Source organism: Zymoseptoria tritici, chromosome 10, assembly GCF_000219625.1.
Source record: "Zymoseptoria tritici IPO323 chromosome 10, whole genome shotgun sequence".
NCBI classification, from domain to species: domain Eukaryota; kingdom Fungi; phylum Ascomycota; class Dothideomycetes; order Mycosphaerellales; family Mycosphaerellaceae; genus Zymoseptoria; species Zymoseptoria tritici.
In genome coordinates this window covers 967,691-984,064 of record NC_018209.1, presented here as the reverse complement: position 1 = coordinate 984,064, position 16,374 = coordinate 967,691, and the positions used below count along the sequence as shown (strand labels likewise).

General features: G+C 54.0%; 6 protein-coding genes across 6 annotated transcripts; 2 read left to right on the top strand and 4 right to left on the bottom strand.

Moving 5' to 3' along the window:
- Positions 1-1,730: 1,730 nt before the first annotated feature.
- MYCGRDRAFT_76430 (uncharacterized protein) lies at positions 1,731-2,367 on the bottom strand (the record flags this gene model as incomplete). Its single annotated transcript, XM_003848861.1, has 2 exons — positions 1,731-2,129; positions 2,188-2,367. 2 exons carry the CDS (start codon positions 2,330-2,332, stop codon positions 1,807-1,809), a joined length of 468 nt encoding a protein of 155 aa, XP_003848909.1.
- Positions 2,368-2,718: 351 nt separating this feature from the next.
- Positions 2,719-5,278, bottom strand: MYCGRDRAFT_48810 (putative alpha glucoside I/Mannosyl oligosaccharide glucosidase; the record flags this gene model as incomplete). The annotated part of the gene is made up of 3 exons (XM_003848860.1): positions 2,719-2,970; positions 3,025-4,511; positions 4,564-5,278. 3 exons carry the CDS (start codon positions 5,276-5,278, stop codon positions 2,719-2,721), a joined length of 2,454 nt encoding a protein of 817 aa, XP_003848908.1.
- Positions 5,279-6,550: 1,272 nt separating this feature from the next.
- On the top strand, positions 6,551-7,585 carry MYCGRDRAFT_96279 (uncharacterized protein; the record flags this gene model as incomplete). The annotated part of the gene is made up of 2 exons (XM_003849048.1): positions 6,551-7,057; positions 7,109-7,585. The coding sequence occupies 2 exons, from the start codon at positions 6,551-6,553 to the stop codon at positions 7,583-7,585; spliced, it is 984 nt and encodes a 327-aa protein (XP_003849096.1).
- A 1,233-nt stretch (positions 7,586-8,818) lies between these two features.
- MYCGRDRAFT_111080 (uncharacterized protein) lies at positions 8,819-12,386 on the bottom strand (the record flags this gene model as incomplete). Its single annotated transcript, XM_003848859.1, has 2 exons — positions 8,819-10,589; positions 10,681-12,386. The coding sequence occupies 2 exons, from the start codon at positions 12,384-12,386 to the stop codon at positions 8,819-8,821; spliced, it is 3,477 nt and encodes a 1,158-aa protein (XP_003848907.1).
- Positions 12,387-12,914: 528 nt separating this feature from the next.
- MYCGRDRAFT_101457 (small nuclear ribonucleoprotein Sm D2) lies at positions 12,915-13,466 on the top strand (the record flags this gene model as incomplete). Its single annotated transcript, XM_003849049.1, has 2 exons — positions 12,915-12,982; positions 13,043-13,466. 2 exons carry the CDS (start codon positions 12,915-12,917, stop codon positions 13,341-13,343), a joined length of 369 nt encoding a protein of 122 aa, XP_003849097.1.
- A 212-nt stretch (positions 13,467-13,678) lies between these two features.
- Positions 13,679-15,556, bottom strand: MYCGRDRAFT_76425 (uncharacterized protein; the record flags this gene model as incomplete). The annotated part of the gene is made up of 2 exons (XM_003848858.1): positions 13,679-15,426; positions 15,485-15,556. The coding sequence occupies 2 exons, from the start codon at positions 15,489-15,491 to the stop codon at positions 13,679-13,681; spliced, it is 1,755 nt and encodes a 584-aa protein (XP_003848906.1).
- Positions 15,557-16,374: the final 818 nt, after the last annotated feature.

Sequence of the window (16,374 nt, the reverse complement as noted above, 5' to 3'; positions counted from 1 at the left end):
CGCGCTGCGAAGCGCGTCCGCTAGCTTTTCACGTGTTTGGCTGCCGACAGCTTCACCTCGAGCACCTCTACGAAGCACTCAACGATTGGAAGCTCTATTCTGCTTTGACAATTCCAGACTTACCGTCCTACGACCGAGCATGGTCCACATGGCAGGCATGGACAGCTCCAGCAATGGCTTCACTTCGGTGAATCCTCTATCAGCACACTCGACCACAGCTCAATCCCTCCCGACTCAGAACTCCGCACAACCCACACCGGCTCCAACAGCAGGAGTCAAACGAAAACGCGAGACGGCTCCCAAATTCTACGCCGTCCGGGTCGGCAAAGAACCCGGCATCTACCACAGCTGGGCCGAATGCCTCGACCAGGTCCGCGGCTTCCCGAAAGCCATGTTCAAATCTTTCACATCCCTCACCGACGCCGAGAAGTTTGTCAAGAATGAGAATGTTGAGGGAGGCGAGACGAAGGTGACGAAGTGGTACGGCGTTCATGCTGGGCGCGTGCCGGGAGTCTACACATCATGGCAGGAGGTTCTCGACCAGATCACAGGGTGGAAAGGGCCGAAACATCGAGGATTCAAGACGAAGTGGGAAGCAGAGCAGTATGTCGCGGAAGGAGATGCAGGAGCAGACACTGTCGTGAATAGCGTGGAGACTGGAGATGGAGGGAAGAAAGCGAAGAAGGCCAAGAAGAGTGGCATCAAAGATGAGGGAACACCACCGCCGCTGGATCAAGGAGAATACGAACCTGGCGAGGCACCGCTCCGACCCGACGCAGAAGACGGGTTCGACCCGGACATTATCCTCGACCACACCATCAACAACGCGCGGTACAAGACTCGAGAAGAACGAGAGCGAGTCACCTACGATGCCGTGCGACCAGTCCGCGACGCTCCAATCCGGATATACACAGACGGCAGCTCCCTCAGCAACGGCAAAGCGAACGCATGGGGAGGTGTGGGAGTCTTCTTCGGTCCAGCCGACAAGCGTAACATCAGCGAACCGCTCTCCGGCACAAAACAAACCAACCAACGTGCTGAGCTCATGGCCATGGTACGCGCATTGGAAGTCGCACCGAAGGATCGTAGGATCGTCATCGTTAGCGATAGCAAATACTCCATCGACTGCGTGACCGACTGGTTCCGCAACTGGCAGCGCAATAACTGGGTCAATTCATCGAAGAAGCCGGTGGAGAACAAGGATCTGGTGATGAAGGTTCTAGAGCAGTTGGAGGAGAGACTAAGGCTGAATAAGCATCGTATGGGAGATAGCGAGGATGTGATTCCGGAGGACAAGAAGGCATATTGGGATCGTGGTCCGGGGGGTGTGCGGTTCGAGTGGGTCAAGGGACATGCTAAGGACGCGGGCAACACGGCTGCGGATGGTTTGGCTGTTGCTGGAGCGAGGACGGCGCAGGAGTTGGGGAGGGGTGGGGAGTTTGAGGAGTAAGTCCAGAGCCTCACGCTCTGCATTGCAGTGGTACGCTAGAGGGTCGAAGGACTACGAGAGCCTTACTCCATGAACCCAGTCATGAGATCCCAAGGAATGGCACGACTTCTGTGATCCAACAATCTCCTTCATACTCCGTCCCGCGACGCTCTCTTCCGCCGCGACGCAACCATAGTGTGAGGACGCATATATGCATCCTCGCCGCTGAGTGTTCATGTCATCTTCTTGTCGACATGCTGCGTATGTGCACTCTAATCATATTCGAACCATTCCACGCCATGCCATATCATTCTCGCCTGACTGTTTTAAGCAGCTTCTTAGGAACGACCATCCGCGCCTCTCTCTCCTCATCCCCATCATCTTCTCCCCACAGCAAACCGCCCCGTATAAAACCTCACCAACGCCTGCGCACCCAACACATCCCCACCCCTCATCAACTTCGCAACATCCAAATTCAACGGACTATCCGGCTCTCCACCCGCGGACATCAACTGCTGCACCGCTTCCAACGTCTTCACAATCCCATACGCCGGCGTCCACGCACTCTTCAACAAGTCCAGGCAGATTTCTCCGGTTTTGAAAGACACGTTCGGGTGGCAGCAGGGTGTGCGGAAGGTTATGGTTGGTGGGCTGTTGGGGTAACTTGTGGGGAGGGAGAGGGAGAGGGTCCAGACGCCGCCTTGGGAGGGTGTTAGTGAGCGGTATGGGTGTTAGGAGGAGGAGGGTGGGTGGTGTACCTTCGTATGCTGTCCCTTCTGGACCGATGAGTTCGGCGGTTAGATTGTAGAGGTCGTCGTCGCTGGTGGGTTCGAGGAGGGAGAGGGCGGGGGAGGGGTCGCGGCGGTGGGCGTCGAGTTCTTTTATGATGCGTTTGGTGGCCATGGGGATTGGTCTGAGAGGGTGTGGGTGATGTTGCTACATGGTGAATTGAAGGATGGAGCTGTCGGTACGCGAAGCAATAGAGTTCGAGCTCCGAGCTCGAGCTCTATCGGGCCGGATGAGCTGCCGAGCCGAGGCCGAAATATTGTTAGCAAGTGAATGATAGGATCAGTATGAGTATTTTAGCTCTCCGCTCTTCCAAAAGACAGATCAACGGCGTTAATCTACCAGTGCCGGTACTTCTACCTTACCAGAGAATGCATTTGACAGACAAGTCAGCGGAACCTCTTCTGGCCGTAAATTGATGTTCAGCTGGACGGACGATGAGCAATCCGAAGCGTTGTGACGGATGCCTTTGACTCTGTATCTGTACACTAATAGCACAACAATCACAATTCATCGTGATGGCCACCCTTCTGAACTCCCTCAAGATCCGGCATCGCCATGATCTTGACCACCAAACTTGTCCAACCCGTGAAATGCTGCGTCCTCTGTCCAGCACCCGATTCAGGGTTGTACTGCTCCCACGCGAAGCCAGTCTCCTTCCACGACTTGTAGACAGTGTCCACAAGGTTGACCCTTAGCGAAGAGTACAGCTCCGCAGCACGCTTCTTCTCCGGGCCGGGTTGTTGGGCGATATTCTGTTGCCAAGTCAGTAGTTGGCCTTGCCCGCCAGTGGGCATGAGTGAACTTACATATAACTCCTTCACGATCAAATAGTTCATGTTCATCCACACCGGACTCCTCCAATAGTTCTCCTCGGTCCCATAAAACGCATCCTTCTTGCTCAGACTGCGGATACCATGCGGGCTCCACAATTCTTCCTCATCTGCGATCAAGTCGAGCACATCTTTCAAATGCTCGTTCTCCGGACCCACCAACCCTGTCATGAACGGGAACAAGCTAATGTACCCTTTATGGCAAACATGTACACTCTCTTCGAAGGCATCGATCGTCGCATCGCAATATGCTTTGTCCTTGGCCGACCAGTGCAAGTCGCCGACGTTGCGACTAATGGCTTCCTCAATCTTGGCGTACTTCCGTTCGTCTTCGTCTTCGCCGAGGAAATTGGCAATACGTCGGATGTTGCGGCTCATCAATCCCATCCAGCTGATCAGATCGACGTGCAGCTCACCGGGATGAGGAGGCTGTGCGCGAGGGTAGTCGTCCAGACCGGAAGTGAGAATGTGACGGGTATCGCGGCCGCGCCACCGGTAGGCTTCCTTTGAGCTGAAGGCTTCGCGGTCGTAGGACTTCAGGTCACCAGCTTGGGTGCGGCGATACCAGTTAAAGTTGCGTTGTAGGAGAGGGTAGAGTTGAGTGAGCCAGACTTTGATCGTTTCTGGGTTGGCGAGGACGTTGCCAGCAGGGTTCTCGTGGACTTGCTCGTTCAAGGTCGAGCCAGCTCCGGACTTGCCGTCGAGTTTGTCGAGGAGCGACTCTAGAGCCATGAAAAGCGTTGGTGGATTAGCGTAGTGCGGGTATTGTACTTGGAATTCCGCTGGGACTTTGCTCCTCGCCTCGTGACCGAGGATCTGCTCTCGTGGAATCCAGCCATCTTCGTCCATGGTATTGAACCAGGAGCTCACAATTTGCATCACAACTTCGGCGTCCCAGTCCAGGATAGGGAGAAGATGGAACCCTTCGTCCCAAAGGAAGCCACGCGGGAAGAATGGCCGAGACGGGACCGATGTGAACAACTCGTAAGGACCTTCAGTCTTTTGCAGGTTACGAGCTCTCGCTTCCGCTGCATCTTTCCAGAATCCTTCGTTCTCCTCTTCGTACTCATCAGCATATGATCGGTCGATAACTTGATCTCCGTGAAAGTAGCCAATGCCGCCGATCAAGTTGCTAAACAGACTCTTGCTGAATCCAAGGTACTTCTTGTCGTTGAACGGCGCTTGTGGTTTGAGCACATCCACAAACTTCTCGCTGAACGATGAAATCGTTGCTTTGAGGGTCGAAGTTATGTCTTCGGAGGTTGGAGCCTTGTCCACATTGCCAGGAGCAAACAGTACATCAAACTCGAACGACCCGGCGAAGGTCTTCTGTACTAAGTGCATGTTACCCCGACCAGGCTTGTTCTGGATCGTGTAAGTCTGCCATGGCGGAGGCATCTTTTCTTGACCATACTGTTCAAGGTAGCCATCGAGAGTGACCTTCATCGATTGAAATAGAACGCCTACGCATATACTTAGTCTTGAGGTTGGCAGGAAAAGTACGAAGCCACTTACCTTTTGACTGCCACAGAGCTTCTTCGGGTACTTGCAGTGACTGCACAAGGGTGTTCTCCAATGGCTTGTCCTTGTACGAAGGGTGGGTATGATCCGGATGATGCGAGTTCTTCGACTCGGAAACAGTGATTTTATACTCTCCCACGCTGGGCGATTGACCGTTGAACACAACGTCGCCAGTGTATCCAAGTGCCTCAGCATCCTCAGCATCTTGAGCCTCCGCACTTCCGAGCCCTTCCGCACTTATGGTAAACCATACTGCCGTCTTGTGCTCTCCAAACGATCCTTGTATTGGAGGAGCATCGTCTCTTATTGTGCCCTTGATTCTCGCTCCCCACCCACCTCGACCCTCATCAAACTTGACAAAGCTCGTCTCAATATCAACTCCATTCTCTTGATCATGTATCGTCTGCACACCTCCCGTCCTCGGATCGTAGGAGTTCCACCCATATCCTGTCATTCCAGCGTGTTGTTCGCACGTGTATCGACATCTGTCCTGAACAGTTTGGTAGTCTTCTACGCGGGCCCAGAGAAGTCCCGTCAACACGGATTTAGGAAGTCGAGGTCGGATGCCAAAGTAGACGTTCGGTCGGTATGGTCCCCATAAGAGGGAGTCGTTGGAAGCTTTGCTGAAGACGGAGTCGCTGTCTTGCGCCGTTACCAGAAGAGCACAAGTTGATGCCAGCAGAGTGCTGATACCCCAATGGTTGCCCATCGTTGTTAAGAGAATGATCAGTGTTCTGCAACACCGCCAATGGTGAAGGTGAATGTGAGGCTCGAAGGCCACGTTTGGAAGCTCCCCTGGACATTATTTCCTTGGCCTGTGGACTTTGGTGGAGTTAAGAATGAGTGACCCTTTTCCGAACTTTGACCTCACTTGACTATTGCATCTACCGTATTTGGCCAACGAACTCATTGAGATCGCTGTTGTTCCTACGACATGTATCAACGAATGCTGGCGAGCAAGGGCAGCAGAGTGAAAGGAACCGAACGAGAGGCTGCAGCGCGAGGCGGAGACGACCGCTGGTCGGCTCGACTATGCGAAGATGGATATCTCCAACAAAGATCGACTGCTTCGCCGCTGCGACGTACTCCTCTCGAGCACCAGTCTTGAGGTCGCCAGAACTTGCCTCAGACGTCCAACCATTCGTCTGTCCGTCTCTGTGTTCTCGAAGCAAGCTTCGGAAATCACCGTACGGAAAGAAATACCGTCTCTTCCACGGCTTCCCATCGTATGCTTTGGCTGAAGCACGAGTTGGGTGACGACGCCTCCTGTGTACGGCAAGGTAATTGTTTTAGTCGGCCGTCATGTTACCAAGTAGGGCATGACAGGAGGCCTGTTGGCGGGGGGCTGGAGCACATAGTGTATGAGGACAGGCCCAGAAGGCGTGTAGGTAAGCAAGCGGGACGTACTCAATGGTGCGTGGGTATGATAGCAGGCCATGCTGACAGACCTTCAGGTAGTTGCTGCTGCCTCGTATGTCGCCCTCCAGGCTACTCCCCGCGATCGAGTGCATGTCCAAGAAAGGCCTCCTGAGACACTACGTGACTAGAATGAAGGGAGCAGTCTGATCAAATCTGTGGTCTTTGGCACTTACGTTCGCGTCTTATATACACTCGCACGTATACGCTTGACACCGAACTCATTCCGGTGTCCGCTCTCCCCTCCGCTTCCCGAAGGCACCCGCTTTCTCTGTTTACAAATTGCATCATTCTTCAGCCAGTGGGTCGACTCTTCTCGTACTACAATTCTGAACGCTTCCTTCAAGCTGCTCGATACAATCCTGCTGCCCTCTCGGCGGCTAGACCTGTCCCTAAGTACGACATACACCTTGGCGCCTCACAGATTTACTAGAGACTTCAAGTCGCAACGACTAGACGCCCTAGCAAGCAACACCGCTCCGAACCTTGCGCAGAACACCCTGAACCCGAGAACGGCCTCCGAAGTCCGAACGATCAAGCGACGCATCGAATCACGCCGGTGGCTATGGCTATGGACGACTTGCCAAAGTTCTTCGCAGAAGCGCTTGCTCTCGAGGAGGGCAGAGCGAGTCCACCTCAGGAGCATAGCGCTCTCATTGACCTTCCCGTCGAATTGAACTCCGCCATCCTCTCTCGTCTGTCCGTCGCGCAAATTCAGCGCTGCCGTCTAGTTTGCCACCATCTCAAGGCACTCGTCGACGAAACAACCAACCATGGCACCCTGCTCGGACCTGGTACCATCAGACAAACGCAGCGCATCGAGAGCTGCATGGACAAACTCCTTCACTTCCCTGTCAAAGGGACTGACGCGTTTTTGAACGCCCTCATCAGCTTCTGCAATCATCGTGGTCTCCACCGCGAGTGTCCAAGTGGTCGACGCTTCACTGAGGTCATCGCCTTTGTCAGTAGCTGGGAGACTGAGAGTGCGGGCGGCATCCGCATTAAGAAGCCTCTCAGTAACGAGGATAGGGAGAACCGCCTGGGATACCTCAACTATGCGCGGGCCATCATCGTATGTTTCGTTGTCACATACTGCTTCATTGAATCGGCTGACCAAATCTAGGACGTTCACATCCTCCATCACGTTCCACAAATGATCGAACGCCAAAATCACGGGATTCTCGACTTTGGCTCCTTCCTCACGCAACTCTCTCACCGCCCCGGTCCGGGAGTGCAACCCTCTACCGATTCCGCATGCTGGGCTCTCTACACTCAACTCGAGTCCACTCCCGGCGGCAGTTTCGTCAACAGCCCAATCTACAAGACTGAGGTGCAAGGTCTTCCAGACTGGTATCTGACCCCTCTCGACAGTCATCCTATCGCAGACTGCCGCGAAATCCTGAAGCGCAAACATCTGCCGTTCACGACTGCAGGCGAGGTGGCGCGAGTCTTCGACCTTTCTAGCTTCGAAGCGGATGGCTTCGCCTTTTGCGTGAAGACCAAGTGGGCTCACGGGCGGTTGTGGGAAGTTCTCAAGGGGATGAAGGCGTTGGGGCCGGTGGAGAAGCTTGCGATTTTGGAAGATTTGTTCTTCTTCTAATCATTCTGATTGCTCAAAAGCGAGGGCGTTCTTCCGTCAAGCTCTAGCAATCACCAGAAAAGTTTGGATTTGTTGACATTCGCAAGCAGCATATCGGATTGTTGGATGCGAAAAGCGTTCAATTTCAAACCATGGGTAACGGACACAAAAAGGTGTGCGACGCTGCTTGTGCAAACACTTCCTGCTCTTCTCTGAACAGTGAACACGTCGTTGGACTCGTTACATTTGAGCAGAGGTGGAGCGTGCGGTGTGTGTCAACTCTGAAGATTTGAGCTGAGGCTACTGAGCTGCTCTCTAGATTGTGATGGACGCTGGTCTATCGGCATTCAATTGGGTGGCGTGATCGGCATGTCGCGAATGGAGGGCGTCGCAGATACGTGCGGACATTCAAAAAGAGATTCTCTGAACGAAACAAAATCATGCAAAACGAGAACTCTCGCCTCACCACCACAGTCGGTTTCACACACAACCTGCAGGTACCGGCTAACATAACACTTCTCAATGGCCGCCACACAGGGACACAAAGTCCACTCACAGACACCAAGTCTGACCAAGACACAAAGTCTGGCTTTCGAGAACACAAAGTCCAACATCGACCATTCGCACAACGGTACCGTCCCATTGGACGATAGCTGCGGGAATTTGGGCGTTTCTATCCCTTTGCTGGGTCCGGGCTGCAATGGCAGGAGAGGGTTGACCGGGAAGGCAGGGACCAGGCAGGAAGGCGCGCAGGGAGGGGTGAGGGAGGAACGGAACAGCCAACATCGAGGTGCCCCGTGAAGAACGAATGAGAGAATGGAAGCATCCCGAGCGCGGAATATCAACGGGATGAACGTATGCCATGCTCATTTGTGCAATCATGTGCAATCGACGCTCACTTCTGCGCTTGAAGCGACGCAGAAACACGACCCCTTTCAAGATGCTCAGCTTTCCGAATTGAAACTCATGTCTATACGCATGACTCCGCTCTCATCGGCATGGTCTCAGCACAGAGCCGGTAGTCATTCGATATCTTGCAAGATGCCTAGGTATTATCGTGAAGTACTTACTTGTGTCAGTCTAAAGTTCTAGGTCGCAGATAACGGGAACGTGGAAAGTTGCTTCATGGTCATGTCATTGGTATGTTATCGTGGCTGTTCGTATATATTCCTATGGCATGCCATGCATCCAAGTACTTCCTTCGAGTCGCGGGCCACGGTGCGCCCCTTTCATCTCCTCGTCCCATCGCACCCCTCAAGCGCCACCAGCAGCATTGTTCGCCTCCTCGTAAGTGGCGAATTCACTGCTCAGAATCTCACTCATGCCCTTCCAATCCATGTCCAGATCAACGTGATCGAAAGTCGGCAGGTCGCTGAAGTCAAATTGCTGCTGGCTTGGACTCGTGAAAGCCGGCTCGCTCGTGCCGGTCGCGTCACCCAGCATCTGCGACAGATGGCGTGAGAACGGTGACATCTCCACAGGAGCACGCTGACTTCCACCACTGACGCTACGACCTCCAGGAGTACGCTCGACGCGGCTGGGAGTGGACCGTAGGAAGTAGCGGGAGGCGCTCGGTGAGATGAGGGTGGCGTCAAAATCAGGGTTGTTGGCACAGTTCGGATCTTCGGTTAAAGCCTTGCGTTTGCGAGTGGATTGCGTGGGCGTCTTGAGAAGGTCGTCGAAGAGCTTTACCTTCTGCGAGGTTGGAGTCTGCTTGCTGGGAGTTCTGCGAAGGAAGGGTGATTTGAAGATGGTGCCCGGAGAACCGTCGAAAAGGTGATCGTAATTCTCGTCGTTGTCGAGAGGTGGTGGCATGTTTTCTTGGTCATTCGTGAAGACTTCAAACACGTTGATGTCGGCTTGCTCAGCGATAGTGACAGACTTGGGCGCGGCTTTTGCGGTTTTCTCACTCGGCAGCGGAGGCGAAATCGAGTTCGACTTGCGAGCTGCCGATTTGCCGTCATCGAGAGACTTCTCCTCGCCGTCGCGACGAGGGGATGGGAAGAGCAGTCGTCTGGTTGGCTTCACCGGTGTCTCCTCCAGCTCAATCGGAGATGCCTGAGAACCTCGCAGTCTGACAGGACTAGACTGAGTTGCACGCATCATGGCGGCGTCACGTCGTATTCTTCCATTCCCTCCATCATCGCCCGATGCACGCCGAACCTGAGACTGCATACTATTAGCCCTCGGTCGGTTTCTGCGAGCGGGTTGATCGGCTGGAGGTTCTGACGAATCTGCAGATGCTTCTTCCGCAGCTTCACCATCCTCCGCATCATCCTCCAGTGTCACTTGATCGGTGAAGAACGCATCCGACTGTGGCTCCACACCATCAGTGAGTAGGCTCTCATCACCCTTCGCTTTCCTCGACTTTCTAGAATTCGACTTCCTGTGCCACTTGTCTGCTGGGCGCATCTTCCGCGTCTTTGTGAACCATAGACCGCAGGGATTGCATACGATCGTCTCCTCGAAGCCTTGGCCAGGCGAGAAAAGCTTCGTCTTCTTCATGCATTTGCGGATGACATATTTCAGCGGCGCGTTCGTGGTCTCATCGGTCTCTGTGATCTCGACACCAATGGTCTCGCCTTCGCCCTCGACGTAGTCAAGCGGCGAAGGCTTACCCTCGCCTTTGTTGACGTAGATCTTCCGCCACGTGGGAGTCTCAATGGCACCGCAATGGGTGCAAAACTGCGGCATCTCGCCGTTGGCAATTGATTCCTGCAGACGCTGCTCAATGATCTTGCGACGTGGAGCAGCGGACCCTGATCGAGCTTGACCACGCGGTCGTCCTTCGGTATCGCTTGGAGCTGGAGATCCGGCCTCTGAGTCGTTATACGTCGTTCGCGAGCGCTGAAGCGGTTTCCGTTTCTGCTTCAGTGCTGCGTTGCCGGATTGCGACGAAGCATGAGCGACCGGCTTGGGGGGCAAAGCCAGGGACCCTCTACGAGAGCCAGTGTCGTGCGCCTGTTCGAATGTTGGCGATGTGGTCGATGTGGCAACTCTTCGCGGAGCTTGGAGAGTGTTTGGCCTGAGGAGAAGCATTAGTAAAGGGTTTCCGCAGCTAGTTGCCATCTAGATCTCCAAACAGCTCGCTGAACAATTCATCATCGGCGACATACCCTGTGCTTTCAGTGCGGATATCGCTCATTGGCGCCGTGTCAATTTCTGCGCCTTCGACCTTAACAAAGGGCTGCTGACTGTGCCGTGAGCGATATCGCGCCGCTGCATCCATGCCTTCTCCATCTGGACTGCGATTTTCATCATCCTCCAAGCTCTCCATCACTGTGCCACTGTTGAATGAACCACTCATGTACCCACTATCTGGCATCTTCGAGTGGGCCAGTGTCGGCAGTCCGGGACTACTGGGCTGCTGCTGGTTGAAGCCGGGGACGAGTGGCGGCGACGAGGGTATGTCCATTGGCGTCCCTTCGATGCTGTTTCCTGGAGAGCTTCCTTCTGGCGACGTTACAGCATCTGAGATTACATCGGCGTCGGACATGAAGTCCGAGTCGGCAATTGATGACTGCCGAAGCATGCTTCGAGGTCCACGGGCTTGTCGCGATTTTTGATGAGGCAGAAGGGTGCGCTGTGGGACGGGAGTCGGCACACGAGGAGGGGGTTCTAAGTTACTGCCAGGAGCGGTCGGTCGCTTCGCAATGGGACGGTGCATATGCATTGACGATGCTGTCGCAGCAGTGACACGAAGATCGCCAGACTTCGATCCGAAAGAAGATCTCCCACGCCAATCTGCTTGAACGACCTTGGCACGTTTGCGAGCTTGTCCATCTTCGTTGTAGGCGTCCGACTGTTGCTGTTGATATTGTACTTGTCGTTGTTCTTGTGGTTGACTTTGGTGTTGATTCGGGTAGGTCTGTTGCGGGTACGAAGGAGTGTATTCACTTCGGACACTTCCACGGGAATCGGGCCGAGAGAGGTCCGCCATATTTGTTGCGTTTCCTGAGAAGCTCATGTGACGTAATTGCTCGTTTCGAAGGCCTGAATGGGAGTGCACCATCGGGCTTCCAGCTCTGCTGCCTGGTGCGCTGTGAGAATGAGTCTGAAAGGCGGGGTTGTACGCGAAAGCTGAGTCTGTCGGGGTCTCTGCAACTCCCGCGCCACCCATTTGCTGGACTCCGCTTTCACTTCCACCGACTCCCGTACCCATCCCGAACATATCCTCCAACATCCCGTCGCCATTGTCGCCACCTTGGCCCAGCATACCACCGAAGTTGAAATAGTCAGGCGGCAGCTGGTTCTGTGCCACTGAGGAGTTCCAGGCGTTTGGATCGAACCCAGCAGATGCTGTAGGACTATTGCTTCGAATGGCGTCCGTTTGTTTGGCAGAATCGTGTATTGCTGGTCTCGACAGCGGCGTGAGCTTGAATTTCACCTCGAGTGTCTCCTTCACGCCGTTGCTGAACAGGGCCGAGTTCTTCAACACGCGTCCAGTAATCATCGTCTTGTTCTGCATACTTGGAGTTCCCATCCCGGAAGACGCAGCAAGCAGCGAAGACAGTCGACCTTGACCGACAAGAAGAGCATCTTGCTCACTGTAATCGGTAGAGTAGACTGTAAAGTCGCCGCTTTCGAGTTGGGAGAGTATCTCCGGAGACGCGGATGTGATTGTCTCCAAACACTGCTGAAGCTCGATGACACCAACTTGCATCTGCTCGTCGATGGCCACCGCGGGTATGTTGTGTATTCCATTGAAGCGTGCGAGACACGTTATCTTGTTCTCGGCGTCGAATGTGTAGATGACCTTAATTCTCATCGGACGCGTGGGGATATCGCCCAAGTCGGACCCGTCGCCATCGCTGGAGTCCATGTTCGAGGATGTTGTTGTAGAAGTGAAGGATCCAGAACTGAAGATAATTGAGGATATAGATGCCTCGCGAGCGGGCTGGAGGCTGCACGCGTGCTACAGCATACTCTGGTGTGTTTGAGGTGAATCGAGTCGGAGGCTGGACGCGGAATCGTATGGCGGGGTCCGTGAAGAGTGTAGCTGGCCGTCGTGGTAGAAATGGAGAAAGCTGCCTCGAATGATTCACGTGATCGTGTGAGATTCGTCCAGTGAGTGTGCATATGTCGGCATGTGAAGGATGTTGTTGTATGTGAAATGAAGAAGGAGAGTCGAAGTGGTGTCGAGTGTAGACGACATGCAGAGACGACATGCAGCTCGAACGCGTCTGGCGACTGGCGTAAAGTTCCTCTAGCGCGCTAAACCTGGCTAGCACGTGCCTTCCTTCCCCAACTTTTGCCTCAGGCTCAGCACGACAAGTTAGGACAAACGACTGCAAAGTCGCATCACCCACAACCAAACCACACCACATCACCTACACAGCACATTGTCACAATGGCCTCCGCAGCTGCCCCCGATGCGAAGATTCAGGAGCTCTTAGCGAAGCCGCGCGCCGAGCTGACGTGAGTCTTGTCCTCCAGTTGCGACAGCGACGACGACATCAGCTAATACTCAAATCACAGCGAATATGAGATCGGCCTCCTCGAAACCCACGAATTCACTTCTGGTCCTCTGTCGCTCCTCCAAACCGCCGTGCGCAACCATGCGCAAGTCCTGATTTCGTGCCGCAACAACCGCAAAATGCTCGCGCGCGTAAAAGCCTTCGACCGACACTGCAACATGGTTCTGGAGAACGTCAAGGAGATGTGGACGGAAGTTCCAAGATTGACGGATGGCAAGAAGGGCCGCCCAGTGAACAAGGACCGGTTCATCAGCAAGATGTTCTTGAGGGGTGATAGTGTGATTTTGGTGCTGTTGAGTTGAAGGGATTTCGGGAGAATGAAATGGACCGCATGAGTGGGATCTGCATTGTGAAGAGGCTTTCAGCGGGCGGAGGAATGCAGAGAAGGGACACGAGAGCGAACGATGATTGAGGAAGGGATCTGTCCAGACGCGGACGCGCTCGAAGGCTTGTTTGGGCATGATTGCAGAGCGCTCATGAAAAGTAGCGCAAGGAAATGCACACGAGTGCAGCACGAGTGGGTCTGTATGAGTCCGAGACCCGGGCTATGTATTATGAAGCTACCATACACTCGAAAAGCAGGTCGTGCCGCTCTGCGGCTTCCACAAGCAGGAAGCCCCGATATGATGTTTCCCAATTACCGCAATGCCTCCGCGAGACCTTTGAAGAATTCCGCAAGGCCATGAGCACCAGGATCTGGAACCTCCTCGTAGCCGCTGCCACCGACATACACCGTGCGTCCCAGATTGGCCTTCATACCCTTCGTTTTCTTGGCTCCTTCGTCCGCCGCCTGAGCAGCCTTCTGTACATCTGACGTGCTATTAAGTTGCTCGACAAAAGGCGCAAGAGCATCCACAAGTGTGCGATCTCCCACTTTTGCCTGCGTATACTGGCCCAAAGTCTCCATGGCGGTGTCGAGCGCTTTCGCCCATACCTTGGCATCTGCCGAGCCGCCGCTGCCTCCACTTTGCTGTCGCAGTCCGTATGCGACCGCATTCAAGAATATGGCATAAAGCGCGCCCGAAGTCCCGTCCATATCACTCTCAACGACTTCAACGATGCCATCGACAAACAGTGCTGCATCTTTCTGTTCCGAGCCGGAGTCCAGATACTTCTTGATGCCCTCCGCACCACGCTTCAGACCAATACCACAATCGCCGTCACCCACGACTGTGTCATATTTCGTCACATCTGGCTCGGCAGCAATGACTCGATCCAAAGCTTTCGCGAGCGCTGTCTTGGTCGATGGGTCTAGAGATATGCCGCAAGGCTTGTTCTCAATTTTGTTGCCAGATCCAGTTTCTCGTGTCTGAGAGGGCTTGTTCGACCATGTCTTGCTGCTAATAGCCGCTGACCACCCAGCAGCTTCCGATGGAGCGTCTAATAGCTCTAGCACTGAGCCGACGGCCAGATGCGTGACCTTGAGCAGAGAAATCGAGAATCCTAGGCCATTCAAAGAGGTCATGAACGTCCCTGCGAGGATCCGTACCGGCTTGATTCCGTGGTCCTTCTCCAGTTGCTTGACGACCTCCGTCGTGATACCGCCCAACTCCAACACGGAAACGCCACCGAGATTGTTGATCAATAGCACCGTCTCGTCGGATTTGTCGACCTTGAGAAAGCCGCGATCCTGGTCGCCAGCGTCAAGCATGTACTTGAGCATCGTCTTGACCGTTGTCGGCAGATCGTTCTTCGTGACTTCAGCACCATTCTCATTGTGGATGCCCATTCCAATTTCGATCTCGTCCTTCTTCAGCGACTCTTCCTCCTCGCTCGAGACATCTCGTCCAGGAACATGTACGTGGCTCAAGGAAGAGCCAATCGAGACGGTGTTCTCTGCCACCGCCTTGGCAACCTTCTCAACATCGTCCAGACTTGCTCCTGTGGCAGCAAGCGCACCGGCGATCTTGTGGATGAACACCGTGCCAGCGATACCCCTACGTCCAACCTTTCCGCCTTGCGCCCTACCCACACCAGCATCATCGCCCATTACCACCATTCGGACGTCTAGACCGGCGGCTTTCGCCTTCTCTACGGCCATACCGAAGTTCAATACATCGCCCGTATAATTCATAACCACAACCAACGCGCCCTTACTCGTCTCCACCCGCTCCAGGATACATCGCCTCACCTGCTCGGCCGAGGGACTAGCGAAAATCGTCCCTGCAACAGCACCACTCAGCAGACCTGGACCAACGAAAGCTGCGAAGGAAGGTTCATGGCCGGATCCTCCGCCAGAAACAATGGAGACTTGAGGTTTTGCTGCGTCAGGACGGAGGTAGACTATCTTGTTCTTGGAATCGTAGGCGGTGTTGGGGTTTGTGAGAGTTATACTCTCTAGAGCGCTGTTAACCAGATGGGTCGGGTCGTTTATGAAGTGTTTTGCTGTTGGAATCGTCATTAGTAGCAGTATGTGAGTGATAGATGCTGGTGACCTGCTTACAACCCATCTTGCTTGTGTACTTGTCTCCGTGGAAGAAGCTTCTGTCTCTGGAATAGCGATCCAAATTGGAGTGAATCGAAGAAGATCGAGAGACCAAAGGCTTCCAGTCTCTAAGGAAGCAGCACTCAAGAAAGCCAAGGGGTAGTGCACTGTGCAGGGCAGTCAGCTTCCTCCGCATCATCCCCAGCTCGAGCGGGGTCGGACACCATTGGCGGGGCGACTGGTGGGGTCGGGCGATGTCGTTCAACTACCGGGACCAACTGTCCCGACTCCCTCTGACGGCCAAGATATTATATGAATGAATGCGCCTGATGCAGTAAGTGAGTATGAGTCCTCGATCTCGACTCTGCAATGCATTCTCACTTCCTTCCTCTTGCTCTGCTTCTCCTCGCCGAATGAGGCAATTTTGAGGCTTGGCGTTCACATGCGCTCATAGGACTACTGTAGATTCATGTCCGGAGGTAGGCTGCGATGGACAATGAGCACAACGTAACTATAGTCTATAGCTTCAAATAACACACTATCGTCGAGTACAGGTAACTCGGCAGGATGTCTTCCAAGCTGTACTGGTAAATTAGCAAGACGTCTTCTTAGCAGCACAGATACAGTGGCTGGACAGCTTCCGAGATGTACATATGACCTAGCAGTACGTGTACAAGTCTTATTGCGGCACAGCTCTCTAAGCGCACAGTAACATACACGAGTACAATACCAGGAAGGCGTACATTCGACTTATCTGCACATGAACAGAGACGTGCTCGGCACGTGTGCTAGTATCATGACGGAACATCTCCCAGTACCACAGCAGAACATGTCCATGTATCATAGCAGCACGGTTTGATCGCCGGTCTGATAACTTAGTGGAGCAGTCTCATAGCCGTGCAGGTAAG